We start from the raw sequence: 23,532 nt of genomic DNA on the forward strand, positions 1-23,532 counted from the left end.
CTGATACAGTTTAGGAAGTCAGCTTTTCAGTTTCTAGGCAAGGTGATCACATCAAATAATTGCTTTTTTTTTTTTTTTTAAGACTCTTTAGGGAAAGGCTGACTACTTAGTAAGCTCAGATAATATTGAGGCAAAAGTCTGATCCTGTTTGTTGACCAATTTTGTTAGGTATGTTTAAATTATGTGTGAATAATTAGCAGATCCTTACATAAGCCCTGGGGCCTGATCTTGCCACTTCTCCTCTTTCTCTGTAATCTTATATTTTCTTCCTTGGGCTGGCATCTCTTTTCATGTTTCAAATTATGAGTTGGCCCTTATCTCCTGGACAGTAATATTTGGATCTCAAACACTACTCCAGTCCCCTATGTCACAAGGACATCTTAGGAAAAGAAAAAAAAAATTTTTTTATTATGGGTTAGGGGTCTTGGTGCCCTCTGGTGAAAAGACTAGTTAAGTAATGTTTTGCATCCCACAGTTGTAGGGAATTTTGTTTGTTTGTTTCACTTTGTTTTCTCTTCTAGGAAAACAAAAACTCACAGGATAGTGTCAATTAACTGCATGTGGTTCCCCCTCCGGGGCCTGCTATATATGTTTGATAACAGGGACATTATTCTCTTATTTTCTCTCCAATCATGTTATCCTGTAGCATCCTCAGTAGCACTCAGACTCTTGAATATACTCTAGAGTAGAATAAAACTGATTCTGAGAAATATTGAAATGTCAGTTTTCATCAAAAATGAAAAACAGAAGTGGAATTAGTATTTAATTGTAAATGTATTTTTCTATGACTTAAACACTGTAGTAAATAGAAGCACAAAAAAAGGAAATAAAGTATTTAATAATGTTTACAAATTCATAAGGAAAATAAATTTCAGAAGATCTGTGCGGATAATTCCATATTTAAATGTGGATCTATATAGTAGAATGGACTCCTCTCCTCCCTCCAGCCCTGGGGATAACTTAGTTTATTTACAAAAGGGGGTTACATTTCATCAGTGGAGCCAAGTAAAATTAAGATCTTGTGGGAGTCCTTATTTTGTTTCTGATTGTTTCTTTGGCTGGGTGGTACCCAGTGGTTTCTTCCCTGCATTTGGGTTTTTCAGGGGTCATTGGCCTCTTTCACAATCTCATAAAAAGGCTGTTACCATTCAAAGAGGCCACATCTTTCCAATCCATGTTGCTCATACCTTTTCCATTTCCTTGACAGGCTTTTTCAAGAGATAAGGTTTGAATAGTAAACATTATCTTAATTACAAGTCTGGATTTCTAAAGCACTTCCATTTAAAAATATAAAAGAATATATGAGACAGAGATCAATTTATAAACTACTTTCAAAAGCAGATCCCATGACACCCTCTGGCATATTCAGATTACTTGCAACATATATGAATTTTAATTTTCATGGCTGATTGCAATATTTAGATTATAGGCTCTTAATAATTTTTTAGCAAGGTAATCCTGATATAAGAGATAAAGCATGTTTAGACAGATATTGTTGAATTTCTAGAGAATGGAATGGATTGTTTTTTGTTATCCGAAAAAACATCCTTATAAAGATTGCTGACTTTCTGGAGATTAGAATTGGAATGTCTTTTGTTTTCTAGAAATGCTGGTTACAAAAAGCAGTGGTCTTTGGAGAAAATATCCTACAGCTTTTCACAGCCAAAGAGGTAGTGCAGCCAAACTTTTTTTTTTTTAGGAAAAGGGGGAAAGCCATAAGCTTAGATGCCAAGAACTCAAGTGGAGTATTCTCTGGCCTAGTATTTGTATTCAGCACAGGTTTATCAAAATGTTATTTTTCTTGTGGTTAATGTTATCACTAATGTCTGTTTTAAAAGTCTTTCTTAAAGGCTCAATGCCTTGACTCTAAATGTTGTTCTCTGAGATCTTTTATTATAGTGTGTGGCCTACAACATGTTAGATGAGAACAGAAACAAAAGAACTAGATCTTGTTTTGCAGGATACGGCAGACTGAGGATTAAACTTGTTCTACAATATGATAACTACCATTAAGCTTGTGGCTAGTAATGTTTCTGATCTGGAAATTGAACCCATGTCTACCTAATTCCAAAGTCCTCCTTCTTACCTCAGATATCACAAGGATGAAACCACTACCACTAGGTTTTCCTCAGAGGAACCCATTGATATCTCAAAACAACCTCATTTCAGATGCAGAAACCTTGACTCCTGTTAAGTAGTTTGCTGAAGGACACAACTGGTGATCACAGATTCAGATTCAGGGTTTTCTGATGTGACACCATCTCTAGCCACTAAACCAACTAGTGCATCCCAGGATTACCAGGATCAGATGAGTACAACAAAAACAAAACCAAAATTTGAGAATCGGTAGAGGGCCGTCAAATTTTTACTTTGCCAAGTAATAAAATTTAAAAAATAAGCCTATCTCCACCCTTTCACAAAAAAAGGACTTTTATTACTTTATTTATTTATTTGGCCGAGCCTCGCAGCTTGCGGAATCTTAGTTCCCCAACCAGGGATCGAACCTGTACCCTTTGCTGTGGAAGTGTGGAATCCTAACCACTGGACTGCCAGGGAATTCTCCACGTTTTTTTAGAAAGGACATTTTAATGAGAGAAAACAGGAAAGCATGATTAAATAATAATAAATTCAACCTTATGAAAAACTTTATACGGCCTCATTTTTTTTTTTAATAGAAGTGTAGTTGATTTACAGTGTTGTGTTAGCTTCAGGTGTACTCAGCCTCTTTTTTTTTTTTTTTCTCATTTCGCCACAGACTGGTGATCACTTGGTTGCAGACCAGTTTTTGGTAACCATTCTCCTACACCAGATTTTCTTACAAATCCAGCAACCTGTCAACTGTTAAAGAATCCTCACCCAGTTTGTTGTCACACTCTTGATTCCATGATCTTTAGGAAGTCTACTGATATATTTTGTATGGTGAGCTTCACTCTTCCTCATAGCTTGGTCTTATTTGGGGTCAGGGAGGCAAAATCTGAGGAGACAAAAATGCAACTGATGATGACTCTTAGTCAGCCCCCTTTCGTTTTCTCCTCTTTTCTTACTTTTCAAATAATAGTTGCTTATCTAGTATGCTTTACTGTTCTAATTATCTCATTTTCTCTTTATTTCCAATTTCTTTGCCTAGGCATTGATCATGAAACTTTTGGGACCCTTGGTAGACGGGAGTTTAGAACCATCAGTCTTTGGATTAAGTCGGGTGAAAGAGGAAGGAGGGACATCATTTCTGGGTGTGGGCAGTGCCCGCCACAATGCTTTCCTTATACAGAGGAAGTACTCAACAGTTATTTGTTGGACCTGTGAGTCTTAGTTGTAACCTAATCTGTAAATACTAACTCCCAAGAGTTTATGCTACTTTTGTGTGCATGTATAAAACTCAAAATTTGTGTATGGTTAATTGGAATATGGTATTAATGTTACTGGATCTCCAAAGAGTAGAGTTTCTTGGATAATACAAGCCTCTTCTTCCTCTGGCTTTACCAGCTTTACCGTCCAACAGATGATACCTCTGTCTGTATGGTGATGTGCTGAGGAAAGAGCTTAAGAGATAACTTTTTAAGTATCCATATTTGTAAAGATTAGGATTTGAGCTTTAAACTACATGTAACTGCAGTAGTTGTGGTTTCTTTTTTTTTTTTGGTTGCATTGGGTCTTCCCTGCTACGTGTGGGCTTTCTCTACTTATGACGAGCAGGGGCTACTCTTTGTTGCTGTGCGCGGGCTTCTCATTGCGGTGGCTTCTCTTGTTGCAGAGCATGGGCTCTAGGCGCACGGGCTGCAGTAGTTGTGGTGTGCAGGCTCAGTTGCTCTGCAGCATGTGGGATCTTCCCGGACTAGGGCTCGATCCCATGTCCCCTGCATTGGCGGGCAGATTCTTAACCACTGCACCACCAGGGAAGTCCATGGTTGCGGTTTCTAATGTAAAGAAACTCCCATGCTTAACTTATTCAAACAACTTCATCACCTTAATCAGTTGTCACAGAAATTAAAGTTAAAGGAGCTTTATTTGTGAATCCAGGATTTATAGGATACTTTAGTATGTTTTATGTCTATTATATTTTCCTTTTACAGTCAATATTCTCAGCTCCTTAATTTTAATTAATACTTGCTAGTAAATATTCTATTTCAAATGAGGGAATGCATAGGAAAAAGACTCACTCCCAATGTTTTGTCATTGTTATTTCAGACCAAAACCTCCTGCGACTGAGCACAACCATGGTGCATCCGGATTCTCCTCAGAAGTGAGACTTTCCAAAGGACCAATGACTCTTTTCCTCATGCCCTTTCAGTTTTTCCTGCTCCATAGCTATGTCTCGATCTCGCCATGCAAGGCCTTCCAAATTAGTCAGGAGGGAAGATTTAAACAAAAAGAAAAACAGCCAACTGAAGAAGGGATCTAAGCCAGCCAACAAAAATGTGGCGACAGTCAAGACTGTGAGCCCTGGAAAATTAAAGCAATTAATTCAAGAAAGAGGTGTTAAGAGAAAAACAGAACCCAAACTGCCTATGCCAGTCAGAAGCCTTCTGACAAGAGCTGGAGCAGCACGAATGAATTTGGATAGGACTGAGGTTCTTTTTCAGAACCCAGAGTCCTTAACTTGCAATGGGTTTACAATGGCTCTCCGAAGCACCTCTCTTAGCAGACGACTCTCCCAACCCCCAGCGGTCATAGCCAAACCCAAGAAAGTTTCACCGCCTAAGAATCTAGGAAAGCAACATGAGTGTGATTATAAGGTACTCACTGACATGGGAGTAAAGCACTCAGAAAGTGATTCAGTCCCAGTGCAAGACCCCTCAATCCCTCCTGATATAAAGAATCTAATTGGCATACAAAATGCATCATTAATAAAAAACGAGAGCCAAGAGACAACCCAGTCTTGGTCCCAAAGTGTGGAGGATTCCAAAATAAATCACTCTACTCATAGTGGCCCTGCAGCAGAGGTTCTTTCTGGGTCATTGGAAGGGACACGTGGTGGTGAAGGACTATTCTCTAGAGAGACATTGAATGATATTAGTGATTCCCCTAGAATGTTTGCTCAGGACACTTTCTGTGTTCCTTTGCTCCAAAAAGCAGCCCTCAGGGTTACCTCTGAAGGAAACCCCAGCATTCAGTTAGAAGATTTGGGTTCACGAGTAGAATCTCTTAAGCTATCTGATTCTTACCTGGATCCCATCAAAAGTGAACATGATTGCTGCCCCACCTCCAGCTTTAATAAGGTTGTACCTGAATTGGACCTTAGAAACTGTTTGTCTATTGGTGGGTCAATATATCCTACCTCATTAATACAACTCCTCTTGGCAGGTTCAGAACAAGAAACCCTTGGTGCTAAACCAGATCATCAAGAGGTACTCAAATCTACCCCAGATGAACAGGAAGTTGCTGATACCACCCCTGTCCTAGGACAGGCCTTTAGTGCTGTCCCACATCAATGGGAAGTTCCTGGTGCTAACCCAGTTCATGGAGAGCCTCTGGGTCAGACCCCAGACCCACCAGAGATTCCTGGTGCTATTCCAGTCCAAGGAGAGGTCTTTGGTGCTATCTTAAATCAACAAGTCCTCGGTATGGTTGGTGGTACTGCCTCAGACCCCGATATCTTTCTTCCTGCTCCTCTTAACCCAATTGCTACCTGTAATGCTCTCCCAGAATGGCCTGAGCCCCAGAGCACTGTTTCATCTGGGCTTGAGGTCCAGGGCACTATGCAGATTTTGCCTTCGGGCTTAGGTCACACTCCTCAACCATCATCAAACTCAGAGATAAGTTCGGTACCTCCCGCAATGGCTATAAACAATATAGAAAATAAGAAGAAGGTTCATATAAGCTTTCTGCCAGCTAACACTCAGGGGTTCACAATAGCCCCTGAGAGAAGACTCCACCATGCTTCACAGGGCATTGTCCACCTCTCCCAGGCCAGTCCCAGCAAATTGGAAGGAGAGAGCTCCCAGATCAGTGCCACCAGCATGGTTGACATCAACACCACAGTGGTGTCTAGGCCAGTGTCACTTGTCAGTACCTCCTCTTCTCCTTCCTACACAACTTTGCTACCTACTTTGGAAAAGAAGAAACGAAAGCGATGTGGGGTCTGTGAGCCCTGCCAGCAGAAGACCAATTGTGGTGAATGTACCTACTGCAAGAATAGAAAGAACAGCCATCAGATCTGTAAGAAGAGGAAATGTGAGGAACTGAAAAAGAAGCCATCCATCATTGTGCCTTTGGAGGTAAGTAAATACCCAAGGGGCTGGGGACACCTGTGAGACTTAGTAGTGTGATTTGTGTGGAGACAATTTGCTTCTGTGTTACATCCTTTTGCTTTGGTAAAATGTTGCTTTAAGTTGCTTATAGGAATTTGTGGACCTACCTGAAGTCCGTCTTGGGCACTGAGTGATGCATTAGCTTATTTTTAGAATTTGTCTCAGAAAACTAGAACATAAACATTTTCCATTATAAGTTTTGATGGAGAATAGGGAAATTGTATGAAATGTGGTTTTGGAAAGATTTCCACTGTGCCTCATTTTGGCCAGTTGTGTGTCTTTTTTTTGGGAGTTACAGATTTAAAAATTAGGAGCACAAAGTCAATAACTATCCTGCAGCCTGAGAAACCAGAGGAAATAAACTTCTTTTCTTTTGAAAGAATAAAACTGTCTCTATCTTTAATCTTAAAACTTTGCCTTGGAGGTATAGTAATGATAAAGCTTTCGTCTCAACTTTTGGCTTGTGATTTTCACCTGCTCACAGGATTGTTGAGATTCAATGGTAATCAGAAGTTGAAAATGGTTTTTAAACTCCAAAGTGACATACAAACATTTGTACTTATTATTACAGTTATGAAACTAAGGTAGTAAAAATATTGGTTGCCTTAGACTTTGTTTAAAGGATTTTATGGAGGTTGGTTAATACTCAAACTTGCTTTAATTAAAGCAAACTTGCTTTAATTAAAATACCTGTCAGCTATGGTGTTTTATGATTTTTAGATTACTCACTTGAAGTTATATTTATTTTGAGTCTACTATGAATATGGGTGTAGTAGAATAGATTAATTTAAAATATTATGAACTTAATTTCAGTCAACCTTTTTTCTATTTCATTCTGGACTTAAATTATGTCCAAAAATGCTGACTTCCTATTTGACTGGCACATTGCAAATAAGAGATCAGACATTTAGCCAATCATGTATTGATGACATTTAATATTTCTAAAATATTTTGTTATTATAAATCTTACTGCAATGAACTATCTTCTTTACTCAAGTCACTTCACACGTGTGGGAGTAGATCAAAATGTGGCCAGTAGCTTAATAGCCTACATACTTACATCTAAAACACTTAGTAGCAATATTTTTATAACAAGAGTGATCTCCCTGATAAGCTCCTGATTTGTAACATTGCCAATAGACATTGTTGTCCATTGTTGCCAAAGGTACTCTATCTCTAATAGGTATAAACAAGTTTGTTCTCTTCTTTTTTTTTTGCGGTACGCGGGCCTCTCACTGTTGTGGCCTCTCCCGTTGCGGAGCACAGGCTCCGGTCGCGCAGGCTCAGCGGCCATGGCTCACGGGTCCAGCTGCTCTGCGGCATGTGGGATCTTCCCGGACCGGGGCACGAACCCATGTCCCCTGCATCGGCAGGCAGACTCTCAACCACTGCGCCACCAGGGAAGCCCTGTTTTCTTCTTTTCTAAACTGGCTCCTCCTCTTGCATTACATTTTTGGTTAACGGCTTACTGTCTACACGGTCACCCAAAATGGAAAATTCAGTCATGTTTAATGCCTTTCTCTCACTCTTGTAGTATCTCTTGTTCTACAACATCAGAGCACTTCTATCTCTCCATTTTCTTGGCTCCAGCTGTAGTTGAGCCTTTATCTCATACCGGGACAATTTCAGTGTCATCTTTATTATCAGCAAGTATTTATTGCACTTCTACTCTGGGTTGAGGGCACCAGCTATCTGGGAAGTCAGGATGTTGAACAACAATTCTCCTTAGGTACAGTTCAAGTTTTCTTTCTGTAACCCTGTTTCTCCTAGTTTAATACATTTAGTGCTCTTCTGTATATGTAATTTATCTCACTCAAAACAAAAGAAAATAGAGCAAAGTTTTCAGTGCCTTCCAGTTGTAGATGAAGCCTAGCTTTCTTAGCATGGAATACCAAGATTTTTTAAAAATATATTTATTTATTATTTTTTGGATGTGTTGGGTCTTGCAGCACGTGGGCTTCTCTCTAGTTGTGGCGTGCAGGTTTTCTGTCTCTAGCTGTGGCATGTGGGCTCCAGAGGGTGTGGGCTCTGTAGTTTGCAGCACGTGGGCTCTCTAGTTTAGGCACGCAGGCTCAGTAGTTGTGGCATGTGGGCTCATTTGCCCCGCAGCATGTGGGATCCTAGTTCCCCGACCAGGGATCAAACCTGGGTCCCCTGCATTGGAAGGCGGATTCTTTATCACTGGACCACTGGTGATGTGGGAAGGTGCCAATATTCAAGATCTTGGCATGACTGATCTCCTCTGTCTTGTTTGCTGTCACTTCTCACATTATACTTGAAGTTTCAGCTGTATCCAGCTACTTATATATCCCCAAGCTCACCGTGCATGATCCTGCCTCAGTGTCCTTGCTCATGGTACATATTCTTCCTTTCCCTATCTGACAAGACTCCACCCATTCACTCACCCCTCCCTGTGCCACACCTGTATCTGTGCATGCTCCCCCGGTTTCATTCCAGGGGACTTTGTTTTTCTAGTGCCTATCTAGCCTTGGTACAGTGATAGGTGCTAAATAAACACTTGTTAGTTAAATGAAAAGAATATATTTGTAACTCAAATAATCAGGTTTAGAAATTTAGATGTTGGCATGTGGTTTATTTCTGTAAACTTGCTCTGGCAAGCAAGTGTGACCACTGTTGTCAAGGTCCATCCGTGTGAGAAAAACCAGTATTTGTTAATGAATGAATGAATACCTTGGCTATAGCTCACAATCTCCTAAGCACCACATTCTTTATTAAAAACAAAACAAAAAACCCTTTTATTTTGACATGTCAGTTTTATAGAAATATTGCAAGAGTAGTATCGAGAATTTGGTTTATCTTTCAGCCAAATGATAATATTTTATCATATTACTTTATATCTCTTTTTAGCTCCTCCCCATGTGTATATTTTTTTCTGAATCAACTGAGAGTAAGGTTTTCATAGACATGATATCCCTTTATCCTTGCATACTAGAGAATATATTTCCTAAAAACAAGGATATTCTCTCCTATTATTATCAAAATTAGCAAGTTAACATTGAGCCATTATTATTATATAGCCCACAGACTTTATTCATATTTTGCCTATAAGAAAATATCCTTTTGACCTCCTTTAATTTGGAATAGTTCCTCAAACTTTTAAAACAATTTTACTGAGGTATAATTGACATATAATAAACTGCACATATTTAAAGAGTAGTTTGGTAAGTCTGACATACGTATACACTGTGTGAACATTACCACAGTCAAAATTCATTACTCCCCCAAATTTCTTTGTACCCCTTCATAGTCCCTTCTCTCCTACCCGCACCCTTTCTCCTCAGGAAAACACTCTTTCTGTCACTATACATTAGTTTGCATTTTCTAGAGTTTGATATAAATGGAATCATATAATATGTACTTTTTGTGTGTGTGTGTGTGCACTGAGAGATGCATTAGCTTATTTTTAGAATTTGTCTCAGAAAACTAGAACATAAACATTTTCCATTATAAGTTTTGATGGAGAGTAGGGAAATTGTATGAAATGTGGTTTTGAAAAGATTTCCACTGTGCCTCATTTTGGCTAGTTGTGTGTCTTTTTTTGGGAGTTACAGATTTAAAAATTAGGAGCACAAAGTCACTAACTGTCCTGCAGCCTGAGAAACCAGAGGAATTAAACTTCTTTTCTTTTGAAAGAATAAAACTGCCTCTATTTTTAATCATTACATTAGTTTGCATTTTCTAGAGTTTGATATAAATGGAATCATATAATATGTACTCTTTTTTTTTTTGGTTTAGAATAGTTCCTCAACATTTGTTTTTTTTTTTTTTTTTTTTTTTTGCGGTACCCGGGCCTCTCACTGTTGTGGCCTCTCCCGTTGCGGAGCACAGGCTCCGGACGCGCAAGCTCAGGGGCCATGGCTCACGGGCCCAGCAGCTCCGCGGCATGTGGGATCCTCCCGGACTGGGGCACGAACCCGTGTCCCCTGCATCGGCAGGCGGACTCTCAACCACTGCGCCACCAGGGAAGCCCTCAACATTTGTTTTTAATGACATTGCTTCTTTTGCAAAGTGCAGATTACTTATTTTGTCCCTCACTTTGGGTTTGTCTAATGCTTCCTCATGACTAGATTTGGATTATACATTTTTGTATGAATACCTTCTTACAGGAGGGACGTAATGTCCATTTGTCCCACTATTCGTGATCTTAATTTTGATCACTTGGTTAAAGGTAGCGTCTTCCAGATTTCTCCATTGTAAAATCAGTATTTTTCACTTTGTTTTTAATAAATATCTTACAGAGAGATCAAGACATGTAAATATACTGCTATCCCTCAAACTTTCACTCCCCAATTTTAATGTTCATCAGTGATTTTTGCCTGATAGTTGCCAAATTGTGGTTCTGTTTCCATTGTTTCTTCTAAATCTGTTAATTAGTTTTAAACTCCAAAGAAGAGCTTTTTCTTCTTGTTTGTTTCAGTGTGAACCTGTAGATTTTTGTTATATTCAGTAAGTTACACTCCTTTATTATCATTACTTATTTTGTTGCTCAAATTTCCCCAAATCTGGCCAGGGAGCACCTTCAACCATTGTTTGAATAATTCTTTATTTTCTGGGACAAGTGTTCTGAGGTTTTCTATTTTCCATCCTGCCCCAGACCAGATGACCAGCTGTTTATCCAAGGAAACTTGGTTCTTTTTGGTGGAGAATGATACTTAGAAACCAAGATCTTGTTAATAGGTATTATCGTTGTTGCTGAAATGTCAGTGGTGTGTTCAAAAGTTAGAATATGCATATGTTGAATTAGTTCTCTCTCTCACACACACACACACACACACACACACACACCACCCTAATGCTTCAATGTAGTTATGTTGTTCATTTGAAATACAATTTTAATTATTTGTTTATTTTCTATTTCAAAGGTCCCCTATAGTTGATGATATTCATATTCTCTTGATTTCCCCCTCCCCCAAAAGATCGCCCTTGCCCCTGACAAAGCTGATTCTGAAGAATGTATTGTGTTGTCCTTATACTGAACTCTGACAGTAGAGAGACTTACGCATCCAGCAATGCGTGGAGAGGCAGAGGAGAACATAGGGAACACTTCTCTGAGGAATTTCATTCTGAGCGAGCAAGGAACAGTTGTACACTCATTTGTTTCTGTCTTCTTTTGCTTAATATTATGTTTATAAGATTTGCCAGTAATGTTGCTTATAGTTATAGTTGTTCATTCTTGTTGCAGTGTAGTATTCCATTGTTTGTATATATCACAATACCTGTATCCATTCTATTGTTAATGGGAAGTGAAATGTTACAGTACAGAACTGAACAGTAGAATGAGCATAGCAGTACTACTATGGATTTTTTTTGGGCGGGGGTTGGTGGGCTGGCCACGCAGCTTGTGGGATCTTAGTTTCCCCACCAGGGATCAAACTTGCCCCCTGCAGTGGAAGCACAGAGTCCTAACCACTGGACCACCAGAGAATTCCCTGGACACTTTTTTTTTCTATGTTAAAGTCTCTATAGTATTTTTTTTTAACGGAACTTTTTATTTATTTATTTATGGCTGCGTTGGGTCTTTGTTGCTGTGCGTGGGCTTTCTTTAGTTGCGGCAAGCGGGACTTACTCTTGCGGTGTGCGGGCTTCTCATTGCAGTGGCTTCTCTTGTTGCGGAGCACGGGCTCTTAGCACGTGGCCTTCAGTAGTTGTGGCACAGCAGGCTCAGTAGTTGTGGTGCACCGGCTTAGTTGCTCCGTGACATGTGGGATCTTCTCGGACCAGGGCTTGAAGCTGTGTCCCCGGCATTGGCAGGGGGATTCCACTGTGCCACCAGGGAAGTCCCAATTGTGCTTTTTAATGAACAGAAATTCTTAACTTTAATGTAGTCCAGTTTACCAATCCTCTCCTTTACGCTAACTTTTTATTTCCTGTTTAAGAAAATTTATTTGGACTTCCCTGGTGGCACAGTGGTTAAGAATCCGCGTGCCAATGCAGGGGACACGGGTTCAAGCCCTGGTCCGGGAAGATCCCACATGCCTCGGAGTAACTAAGCCTGTGCGCCACAAATATTGAGCCTGCGTGCCACAACTACTGAAGCCCGTGCACTTAGAGCCCGTGCTCTGCAACAAGAGAAGCCACCGCAGTGAGGGGCCATAGCACCAGAAGGAAGAGTAGGCCCCTGCTCGCCACAACTAGAGAAAGCCCGCGCGCAGCAACAAAGACCCAACGCAGCAAAAATAAAATATAAAATGAATAAATAAATTCTTTAAAAAAGAGAAAATTTTGTCTGTTTTTTGCAAATTCCAAGGTCATGAAGATGTTCTTTTTTGTTTTCTTCTTAAAAAGTTACTTTTTAAAACCTTTCACGTTTAGATGTACAAACTGGAATTGACTTTTGTGTATCACATGAGATAGGAGTCAAGATTCATTCTTTTTCATAGGGATATCTACTTGACCAGCACCATTACTGAAATGACTATCCTTTCCCCACTACAACATCAACTTTGTCACAAATCAAGTGATTGATTAGTTCTCAATCTGTTTCTAGACTGTTTCATTGGCCTTTTGTCTATTTTTCTGTCTGAACTCTCATTACTAGGCTTTACAACTAGTCTTGCTGACTGGTAGTATAAGTCCTTCAGTTTTGTTTTCAATATTTATTTGGGCTATTTTTTTGGTTCTTTGTATTTTCATCAAAAAAATTTTTTTAATATGTGATTTATTTATTTATTTGGCTGCACTGGGTCTTAGTTGCCGCGTGCGTGTGGGATCTTTGTTGCTGCATGCGGAGTCTTTTTTTTAAAAATAAATTTGTTCATTTTATTTATTTATTTATTTTGCGGTACGCGGGCCCCTCACCGCCGCGGCCTCTCCTGCCGCGGAGCACAGGCTCCGGACGCGCATGCCCAGCGGCCATGGCCCACGGGCACGGCCGCTCTGCGGCACGCCGGACCCTCCCGGACCGGGGCACGAACCTGCGCCCCCCGCATCGGCAGGCGGACCCCCAACCACTGCGCCACCAGGGAAGCCCTATTTATTTATTTTTGGCTGCACTGGGTCTTCGTTGCTGCGCGCAGGCTTTCTCTAGTTGCGGAGAGCAGGGGTTACTCTTCGTTGCGGTGCATGGGCTCCTCATTGTGATGGCTTCTCTTGTTGCAGAGCATGGACTCTAGGCACACAGGCTTCTGCAGTTGTGGTGCACAGGCCTAACTGCTCTGTGGCATGTGGGATCTTCCCGAACCAGGACTCGAATCCGTGTCCCCTGCATTGGCAGGCAGATTCCTAACCACTGCGCCACCAGGGAAGCCCGCGGAGTCTTTTTAGCTGTGGCATGCAAACTCTTAGTTGTGGCATGTGGGATCCAGCTCCCTGACCAGGGATCGAACCCAGGCCCCCTGCATTGGGAGTTCGGAGTCTTAGCCACAGGACCACAAGGGAAATCCCTTCATCAAAATTTTTGAATCAGCTTGTAAATTTCCACCAAAAACCCTGTTGGAATTTTTATTGTTTGTGTTGAATCTATACATCAGTTTGCAGTCAATTGCTCTACCACTGAGCTATACCCGCTCTTATCAGTTTGAAGAGATTGACATTTTTTTTTTTTTTTTTTTTTGCGGTATGCGGGCCTCTCACTGTTGTGGCCTCTCCCGTTGCGGAGCACAGGCTCCGAACGCGCAGGCTCAGCGGCCATGGCTCACGGGCCCAGCCTCTCCGCGACATGCGGGATCTTCCCGGACCGGGGCACGAATCCGTGTCCCCTGCATAGGCAGGCGGACTCTCAACCACTGCGCCACCAGGGAAGCTCCGAGATTGACATTTTTACAATATTGAATCTTCCAGTTCATGACCATAGTATATCTTTATTTATGGCTTACTTTCTTTCAATAACATTTTGTAGCTTTCAATATAGTTATTTAGTTTGTTTTATTTTTAGGTATTTGATATCAAAATTTTTTGATATTTATTTTACACACATCAATGATTGAAGCCCATTTACTTTGATAAGTAAGAATATTGGTAAGCAAATATATTTCATGTATTTGTTCCTCACATCAGAATTATTTTACTTATTATTGAGAGTTGGAGTGAGAAAGAGAAAATACATTTACAGTTTTTAAATGTTAATATTTTTATTATTAGAATATTTATTTTATTATTTATTTATAATAATATATATATATTAATTTATGTATTTTGGCTTCGTTGGGTCTTCGTTGCTGTGCACAGGCTTTCTCTAGTTGCAGCAAGCGGGGGCCACTCTTCCTTCCAGTGCGTGGGCTTCCCATTGCAGTGGCCTTCCCCTCTGCAGAGCACGGGCTCTAGGCACCTGGACTCCAGTAGCCATGGCACGCGGGCTCAGCAGCCGTGGCTCACGGGCCCAGTTGCTCCGCGGCATGTGGGATCCCCCGGACCAGGGCTCGAACCCGTGTCCCCTGAATCGGCAGGCGGACTCCCAACCACTGCGCCACCATGGAAGCCCTATAATAATATTTTATTATATGAAACAAATGTACATTTTAAAAACAGAACTGTTAGAATTTTTTTCTTCTAAAATATACTTAGCCCCCAAAGGCATATGCCATTTCTCAGAATGTTAACTACTAATGTCTGGGAGAAGTAAAAACAATTTTGATCTACTCTTTTTTTTGATCATAGATTATATTTTTGTCCCCCAATTGTTTCTTTTAATTGAACAACAAGGTGATTAGATAGTCTTCCCAGTGATCTCTTTGGCCAAGAGATAAAGTGTTATTTTTTGCCAAGTTTAGTTCAGCTTAGTGTTCTCCATATTCAGAAATACAGTTAATTAAAACCATTAACTTTATAACTCATAGTCATCTAGGAATTTGCTCCTGGCTAGGTATTCCTCATTTTGCATTTGTAATTTAGCATACTGAGACATATGCATTATTCTATTTATTGAATAGTGAGTGATGTTAAAAGGCGGGGGAGAGGTGCTTTTTAGGGACTTAAAGGGTAGGTGCTTTGGCCAGGCTACACTTTCACACACTTTTTAGTATGTTCAAAAACAACAACGACAACAAAACACAGTTGTTTGTAGATATGCTTCTGAGGGCAGTGTTTTGAGTTATATATCTATAGCTTGATGATTTGGTATAGTATCACATATTTAAGTAATATGAATTGAATGACTAAGCAGTTTGTGAGTTGGTTGCCAAAGTGAAACAGTCTCTTAATATTTACTCCAAATATTTTTTGTTTCTTGGGTTTTTTTGTTTGTTTTTGTTTTGCCATGCCAGGCAGCTTGTGGGATTTTAGTTCCCCGACTAGGGATTGAACTTGGGCCATGGCAGTGAAAGCTCCATGTGCTAACCATTGGACAACCAGGGAATTCCCTACTCCAGTTAATATTGATTTTTTTCCTCCAAATATTAAAGGGTTATTATATGCTTGGTTACATTAATAGCAGTATATTAGATAACACTGTAAAATGTGCTATTTATTACCATGCTACCTTCTTAGCTAATAGAAATTACACCTGGGAAAATAGCAATACCTATATAGTTTGTGCTTGAAAAGGTAAAAGTTAAATAGTATTATATGATACAGATTGAACCACTGACTGTTCACTGTCCTGTGGATAGTGTGATAACAGTCTATTTCCGGAGATGTCCCTTCAGAATTGGTTGACATACTTGTTTAATTTTATTTTATCCATTTTAGTGGGAGTTGCGTGGGACAGGCCTCTTCTGGCCACTGCTTTTCTCAGTGTTTTCAAACAGCCAGATTTCATTTTGGCATATGTTATATATGGCATATGGAACAAATTTTTGCTACCAACTCTTGCAATTGAGGGCAGATGTTATATGTCCCTAAATGTGCCTTTAAGGAATCTCTTAGGATCACTACTGAGACTTCAGTAGCATACCTCACCACAGAGCTGACCATAGGAAAAAAAGCCTGTGGCGTCTAGGATCTTTGCATGTTTAGAATATGTATATATATGTATAACTGAACCATTTTGCTACACACCAAAAATGAATACAACATTGTAAATCAAGTATACTTCAATTAAATAAATAAATAAATAAAAAATAAACCCCAAGCATGCAAACAAAACCATGCTGATCTTGATTGATTATGACTGGTGGGTGTTAATTTCTGGAATCTTGTCAGTATGGTTCAAATCTTACCTTGCCATTTTGTGTAGACCATCTTATCCAGAAAGAAAAATGTGTGAAACTGACTTAACACCTTCATCTAGTATCAGTATAATCCAAGTTATACTATCACTTACTAGTGAGCACTGTAGTTTGGTACATGTTTATTTTGCTACAGAGCTTATCTCCCCGTGTCTTTGTTGGTCAGCTTCTTGATATTTTTATTCCAGGGTAATATTTCAAGAGTTGATGGTTTCAAAGCTGCAAAAGTCATTCTCCCGGGCTTCCCTGGTGGCGCAGTGGTTGAGAGTCTGCCTGCCGATGCAGGGGACACGGGTTCGTGCCCCGGTCTGGGAAGATCCCACATGCCGCGGAGCGGCTAGGCCCGTGAGCCATGGCCGCTGAGCCTGTGCGTCCGGAGCCTGTGCTCCGCAACGGGAGAGGCCACAACAGTAAGAGGCCCGCGTACAGCAAAAAAAAAAAAAAAAAAAGTCATTCTCCCTATAAAGTAGCCAGTCACTGTAGTACTATGATGGATGTGGCACTAGTGTAACCAGCTTGGAGAGAAGGTGGGATCATATATTTTTGTACTATTATCATATTAAAATAAGACACAGCTAGCAAATGAATCAAACTAATCTAAGCAATTCAGGTTATTACCTTGATAATGAGACTCAGTGCTCAAGTCATGATTATCCAGAAAGTTTTGGCTAATTATCTATCATCAGCTCTTCATGTCTGCTAGTAAGCAACAAGAGAAATCTTGCTCTTTTCTGATTTATTTATGTCCTGTTAACACTGCTACAGTTTTTTAAAAAAAGGGCATGGTGAGAAAGCAGTGATTAGAAGTGAGATGTTTAAATTACTTCTAAAGCCCAAGCTCAGGCTATAGAGGGTGCTAGCACATCACAGGTGCTCAATACATGTTTGCTGAACAAATGATTCAATGAATGAATGAAATCTCATAAAAAATGTAAGATTCAGCCTATCTCACATACCAATGTCTCTTAAAAAAAAAAAGTGCACTGTAAACCATTATATCCCATGTGTACTTAATATATCATCTTAGCAGCTAGTACCTCAAAACATTTTGGGGTTTATTCTATATATGTCATTTTTAAGTACCAAAGATATTAGGATCATGGGATGTCTGTAGCAGAAATTCAAGTAAAGGACTTGAGAAAAAAGTTTATAGGAAGTACACAGTGCTTTAAAAATATGTTTAAAGGGCTTCCCTGATGGCGCAGTGGTTGAGAGTCCGCTTGCCGATGTAGGGGACACGGGTTCGTGCCCCGGTCCGGGAAGATCCCACATGCCGCGGAGCGGCTGGGCCCGTGAGCCATGGCCACTGAGCCTGCGCGTCGGGAGCCTGTGCTCCGCAACAGTGAGAGGCCCGCATACCACACACACACACAAAAAAGCTTAAAAAGCAGCTGCTTGTGTTGTTTAAAATTACTGCCATGTCCATTTGTGATTATGAGTTATACGAAGATGCAAAGTTTGGACACCTCAAAGTTCTAAAGGGAAAAGGACCATGAAAGCTCAAAATGATGCTTTTTCTAATTGTAAATGGAGTTTAGAAAAACAATTCTAGAAGGATACATACCTACCAAACCAAACTGTTGGAAGTGTTTACGTCTGAGGACTAGAGTTTTTGGATGGAGGATGGGTGTATTAGAAAATAAGTGAGTTTAAATTTTGCTTAAATTTTTATACATGGTTTGAATTTCTACATAAAGAGCTTGTGTTACTTTAAAAAGTGATAAAATCAAAGTAGTGTAATTTGCATTTGGAAAGCTTAGAAGCAGGAAAAAGACAAACTTTAATTCTACTACCTAGATGCAACCACGATGAGTATATAGGCATATTTGCTTCCAGTGTTTTTTCTGCATTTAGTTTTTAAAAGATTTTTTTGATGTGGACCATTTTTAGAGTCTTTATTTAATTTGTTACAATATTGCTTCTGTTTTATGTTTTGATTTTTTGGCCCTGAGGCGTATGGGATCTTAGCTCCCCAACCAGGGATCGAACACTCACCTCCCTTCATTGGAAGGCGAAGTCTTAACCACTGGACCACCAGGGAGGTCCCTGCGTTTAAAAAATAACATAGTTTTTAAATTTTTTCTTTTTGTTTCACTGGAAATATGATGCTCAGTTGTAAACGTTAAAAGTATACAAATTGTGGGCTTCTTTGGTCGTGCAGTGGTTAAGAATCTGCCTGCCAATGTAGGGGACACAGGTTCAATCCCTGGTCTGGGAAGCTCCCACGTGCTGTGGAGCAACTAAGCCCATGTGCCACAACTACTGAGCCCGCATGCCACAACTACTGAAGCCCGGGCATCTAGAGCCCGTGCCACCACAATAAGAAGCCCACGCACTGCACGAAAAGTAGCACCTGCTCGCCGCAACTAAAGAAAGCCTGTGCAGCAACGAAGGCCCAACGCGGCCAAAAAAAAAAAAAAGTATACAAATTGCTTTGTTACGATAAAACTAACCGTGTATACACACACACAGAAAAAAATAAATAACATCTTTAAAGTTGAATGAGGTAAAATTTTTTCTTCTTTTTTTCTCAGTATATCATCAACATTTCCCTTGTAAGTAAAAATTTGTAAAGATTTAAAAAGTATGTGTATAATATTCCTTTGGGTAAACAAACATAACCTACTAAATTACTTTTCATGACTGGATGAATTATTTTGGGTCCCATTTCAAATTATGTTCTTTTTTTTTTTTTTTTTTTTGGCTGCATTGGGTCTTAGTTGTGGCATGCAGGATCTTTTGTTGCAGCACGGACTCTCTGTTGTGGTGTGTGGGCTTCTCTCTAGTTGTGGCGTGCGGGTTTTCTCTCTCTAGCTGTGGCACACAGGCTCCAGAGTGCGTGGGCCCTGTAGTTTGTGGCAGGCCAGCTCTAGTTGAGGCATAGGAGGTCAGTAGTTGTGGCACGCGGGCTTAGTTGCCCCACGACATGTGGGATCTTAGTTCCCTGACCAGGAATCCAACCTGCATCCCCTGCATTGCAAGGAGGATTCTTTGCCACTGGACCACCAGCGAAGTCCCCTCAAACTATGTTCTTGACACTGGAATCTACTAGTCCTGTATTTCAAGCTAGAAGTATTAGCATAACCAAAAAATTTAGTATTTTGTTAATGATTTATTATTGCCTAATGGTTTCTAAATCTTTACCACTTTTGGAAACCTGAAGTTTGTAGTACAGGTAGGTTTTGGAAAGTCAGGTCCATTTCCTTCTCTCAAAAAGAGAAACTAAAGTTTCTTTTACCTTCTTTCTGGTAAACACATCTTCATGCCCTCTCAAAGACGGGGGTTGAGCCAGCATTTAAGCATATCTCATTAGTGTAGCTAAATGACTGGACACTAGCCAGATCAGATTAGGTACTTGGTATATTTTTAGCTACCATGGAAAAACCCAGAATTTTAAAGTTATTATATTAGTTCTTAAGTCCCACTAAATTTTCTACATGTTTTTTGGTTGCTAGACAAGAGTTCCTAAGACTAATTTGATCCTGGTTTAAATGATCCCAACACTTGTCTTTCATATGATGTTTCAAAAATCATAAAGTTAGAACTTCTACATCAGAGGTTTTTAATCTGGATGGGCTTCAGTGCTCTGTGATCCCATTCCCTCAAAATTATATGTAACATATTGGTTTTTTTTTGTTTTTTGGTTTTTTTTTTTGCGTTACGCGGGCCTCTCACCGTTGTGGCCTCTCCCGTTGCGGAGCACAGGCTCCGGACGTGCAGGCTCAGCGGCCATGGCTCATGGGCCTAGCCGCTCTGCGGCATGTAGGATCCTCCCGGACCGGGGCACAAACCCGTGTCCCCTGCATCGGCAGGCGGACTCTCAACCACGGCGCCACCAGGGAAGCCCCATGTTTTTTGTTTTTTAACATATTGTTTTATATGCATTTTTCTGGAGAGATGGTCTTTACCTTTCGTTAGATTTCACAGAAATATAAATCATGTCTCCTACTCCCCAAAGTAAAAACAAGTAAGGGGGTCGCACCAATCTTTTAAGACTTTGAAGGAGTGAAATTGACAACTGTTACTCTGGTTAAGTTATACTAAGATCCTATATTCCCCCCATGTGGTCATCAGTGTGAGAATGGATCTATTTGTAACATTGTGATAGACCCCTGAAGCAGGGATGCCTGAGGAACAGAAGTGATGTCTACAAAGGGTTTGGTAGAGTCCTTGCTACATAGTAGGTGCTTAATGTGGTGGTTATTATTTTATCCTTGAAGAGATTTGCCTATTCATTTCATTACTTTCACCCATTTCCCTCTTGCTACCTGACTCACGTTACTTAGAGGAAAGTAACTAAAGTCCTCAGAATTAGCCAGTACACACCATTTCATAGGATCTGCAAATGCATTTTTCCTGCAAGAGCATTAGGATTATGAATGAATTGGTTTCACTGTTCCCATGTGATGCAGAATTATAGCTGTGGTTTCCGGCGAGATGATGCCACAGTTATTTTCTTGTCCTTGTATAATGAGAGGGTTTTGGTGTTTCTGCCATATTCTAGATATTTACACTACATAGCTCATTTTCGTATCATATTTCATATGGAACACCATTTTGTGGTGAGTTTTCTGTTAAAGGGCAAAAGTAGGATCAAGACAGGAGGAAGTGGGAGGACAAGACAGTGGAAGCCCACAGTTGATCCAAGCCATGGACTTTTGGAGGGAGCTGATCCAGTTTAGATTTAGAGAGAAAAGTGTGTGTGTGTGTGTGTGTGTGTGTGTGTGTGTGTGTTAGTTTCCTCCACACTTGCAGGAGTAAGTAACTTGTTTAGGAATTAACACAGAATTGCAGGGAGATTTGTCTACTAGGCAACATAAAATTAAATTACCTTCTTTATTCACCTACTTCCATTTTCTAGGGACATTTCTGGTACACTATGAGATGTCAAAACAAACAAAAATCAATAAAACAAGGAAAACAAAACAAAGTAGTGTTTAACTTATTTCTTCTAAAAAAGTCAGTAACCAGGGAACTTTGTCTTCATTGATAATTAAGTACATAAGATTTTAACAAAATTTAAACTTCTTTGACTTGCAGTGCAGGAGACTGGCAAAGGAAAGGAGAAAGGGAAAAAATGAACATTTATTGAGAGTCTACTATGGGCCAGACACTGTGCTAGAAGGCTTAATGTTACCATATTTGATCCTGACAGTGACCCATGAAGTGTAAGTATTAGGACTCTCATTTAGCAGACAAGGAAATGGAAACCCACATTAAAAAATGTATTAATTTCCCCTGGCTAGCAAGTAGTAGAGGCACTCTTTCCATTATGATAAAGGAGAATCAAACAATTTCTTCTTTTTAAAAAACTGAGATCTAATTCATGTATCATGAAATTCACTCTTTTGAAAGTATACAATAGTGCAATAGTGGTTTTATATATATATATATATATATATATTTTTTTTTTTTTTTTTGCCTGCAGAGCTTGCAGGATCTTAGTTTCCCAAACAGGCATCGAACCAGTGCCCCCTGCAGTGGAAGCACGGAGTACTAACCACTGGACCGCCAAGGAATTCCCGGTCTTTAGTATATTTACAAAGTTGTGCAACCTTTACCACAATCTAATTCTAGAACACGTTCATCACCCCAAAAAAGAAACCCAGTATAATTAAGCAGTGACTCCCCATTCTTCTCTCCCTCAGCTCCTGGTAACCACTAATTTGCTTTTTGTCTTTATGGATTTGCCTATTCTGGGCATTTCATGTAAATGGAACCATACAATATTTGGTCTTTTGTATCTGGCTTCTTTTACTTTAGCATAATGTTTTCAAGTTTCATCCATGTCATAGCATTTATCAGTACTTCGTTCCCTTTTATGGCTGAATAATATTTCATTGCATGAATAAACCACATTTTGTATAAACATTCATCAGTTGATGGACTTCTGAGTTGTTTCTACTTTTTGGCTACTATGAATAATGCATTTATGAACATTTGTGTACAGGTTTTTTTGATGGACATGTGTTTTCAGTTATTACGGGTATATCCCTAGGATTGGAACTGCTGGGTCATATGGTAACTCTTTGTTTAACTTTAAGGAATTGCCAGACTGTTTTCCAAAGTAGTTGTACCATTTTAGATTCAACAATCCTCATCAAAACTTACTATCTGGGGCTTCCCTGGTGGCGCAGTGGTTGGGAGTCCGCCTGCCGATGCAGGGGACACGGGTTCATGCCCCGCTCCGGGAAGATCCCACATGCCGCGGAGTGGCTAGGCCTGTGAGCCATGGCCACTGAGCCTGCGCGTCCGGAGCCTGTGCTCTGCAACAGGAGAGGCCACAACAGTGAGAGGCCCGTGTACCGCAAAAAAAAAAAACAAACCAAAATAACTTATTATCTGATTTTCTGATTATTGCCTTCCTAGTTAGTGTGAAGTGGTATTCCAGGATGGTTTTGATTTGCATTTCTCTAATGACTAATGATATCAAGCATCTTATCATGTCCTTATTGACCATTTGTATATCTTTTTTGGAGAAGTGTCTATTCAAGTCTGTCTTAGTCCGTTTGGGCTGCTATAACAAAATACTGCAGACAGGGTGGCTTATAAACAACAGAAATTTATTGCTCATAGTTCTGGAGAAGGCACCAGCATGGTTGAATTCTGGTGAAGCCCACTTCCTGGTTCATGGTTTGTGCCTTCTCACTGTGTCCTCACATGGTGGAAGAGGCTAGGGAACTCTCTGGATCTTCTTTTAGAAGGCACTAATCCCATTCATGAGGGTTCTACCCTCATGACTTAAGCATCTCCCAAAGGCCCCATCTTCTAATATTATATTGGGCTTTAGGATTTCAAAAAATGAATTTTGGGGGGACACAAATATTGTGTAGTGCCTGTCATTTGGTAGCCACCAAACAAATGTTGGTTGAATTAAATGATACTAGTCATAGATGTGGAACTGGTATGTAGTAAACATTGATATCTGAAGGGGTTAATAACAACTATTATATACTGAGTACTCACTAAGTGCCCGGTACTCTATTAAGCACTGACATGCTCATTATCTCATGTAATCCTTGTAATGATCCTATGAAACATACATTCTTCCCCCAATGTATAAAGTAAGACACTGAGGCTTAGACAGGCCAAGTAACTTCTCTAAGACTACACAGTTGATCTTGGATTAGAGCCCTTGGCTTCGATGGTAAGTGTTCATT

At 40.0% G+C, this 23,532-nt stretch overlaps 1 protein-coding gene across 3 annotated transcripts in view; it reads left to right on the forward strand.

The window, feature by feature from the left end:
- The first annotated feature begins 4,265 nt into the window (after nt 1–4,265).
- Nucleotides 4,266–23,532, forward strand: part of TET1 (tet methylcytosine dioxygenase 1) — a 124,888-nt gene continuing 105,621 nt past the window's right edge. For all 3 annotated transcript variants that reach the window (XM_029201204.1, XM_029201206.1, XM_029201205.1), the window contains exon 1: nt 4,266–6,215. In XM_029201204.1, coding sequence (XP_029057037.1) covers nt 4,308–6,215 — 1,908 coding nt within the window. In that variant the 5' untranslated portion in view covers nt 4,266–4,307. The remainder of the gene's footprint in view (nt 6,216–23,532) is intronic.

This window comes from Monodon monoceros, unplaced genomic scaffold (assembly GCF_005190385.1).
Source record: "Monodon monoceros isolate NGI ecotype Baffin Bay Population unplaced genomic scaffold, NGI_Narwhal_1 Super_Scaffold_4, whole genome shotgun sequence".
In the NCBI taxonomy this organism is placed as follows: Eukaryota; Metazoa; Chordata; class Mammalia; order Artiodactyla; family Monodontidae; genus Monodon; species Monodon monoceros.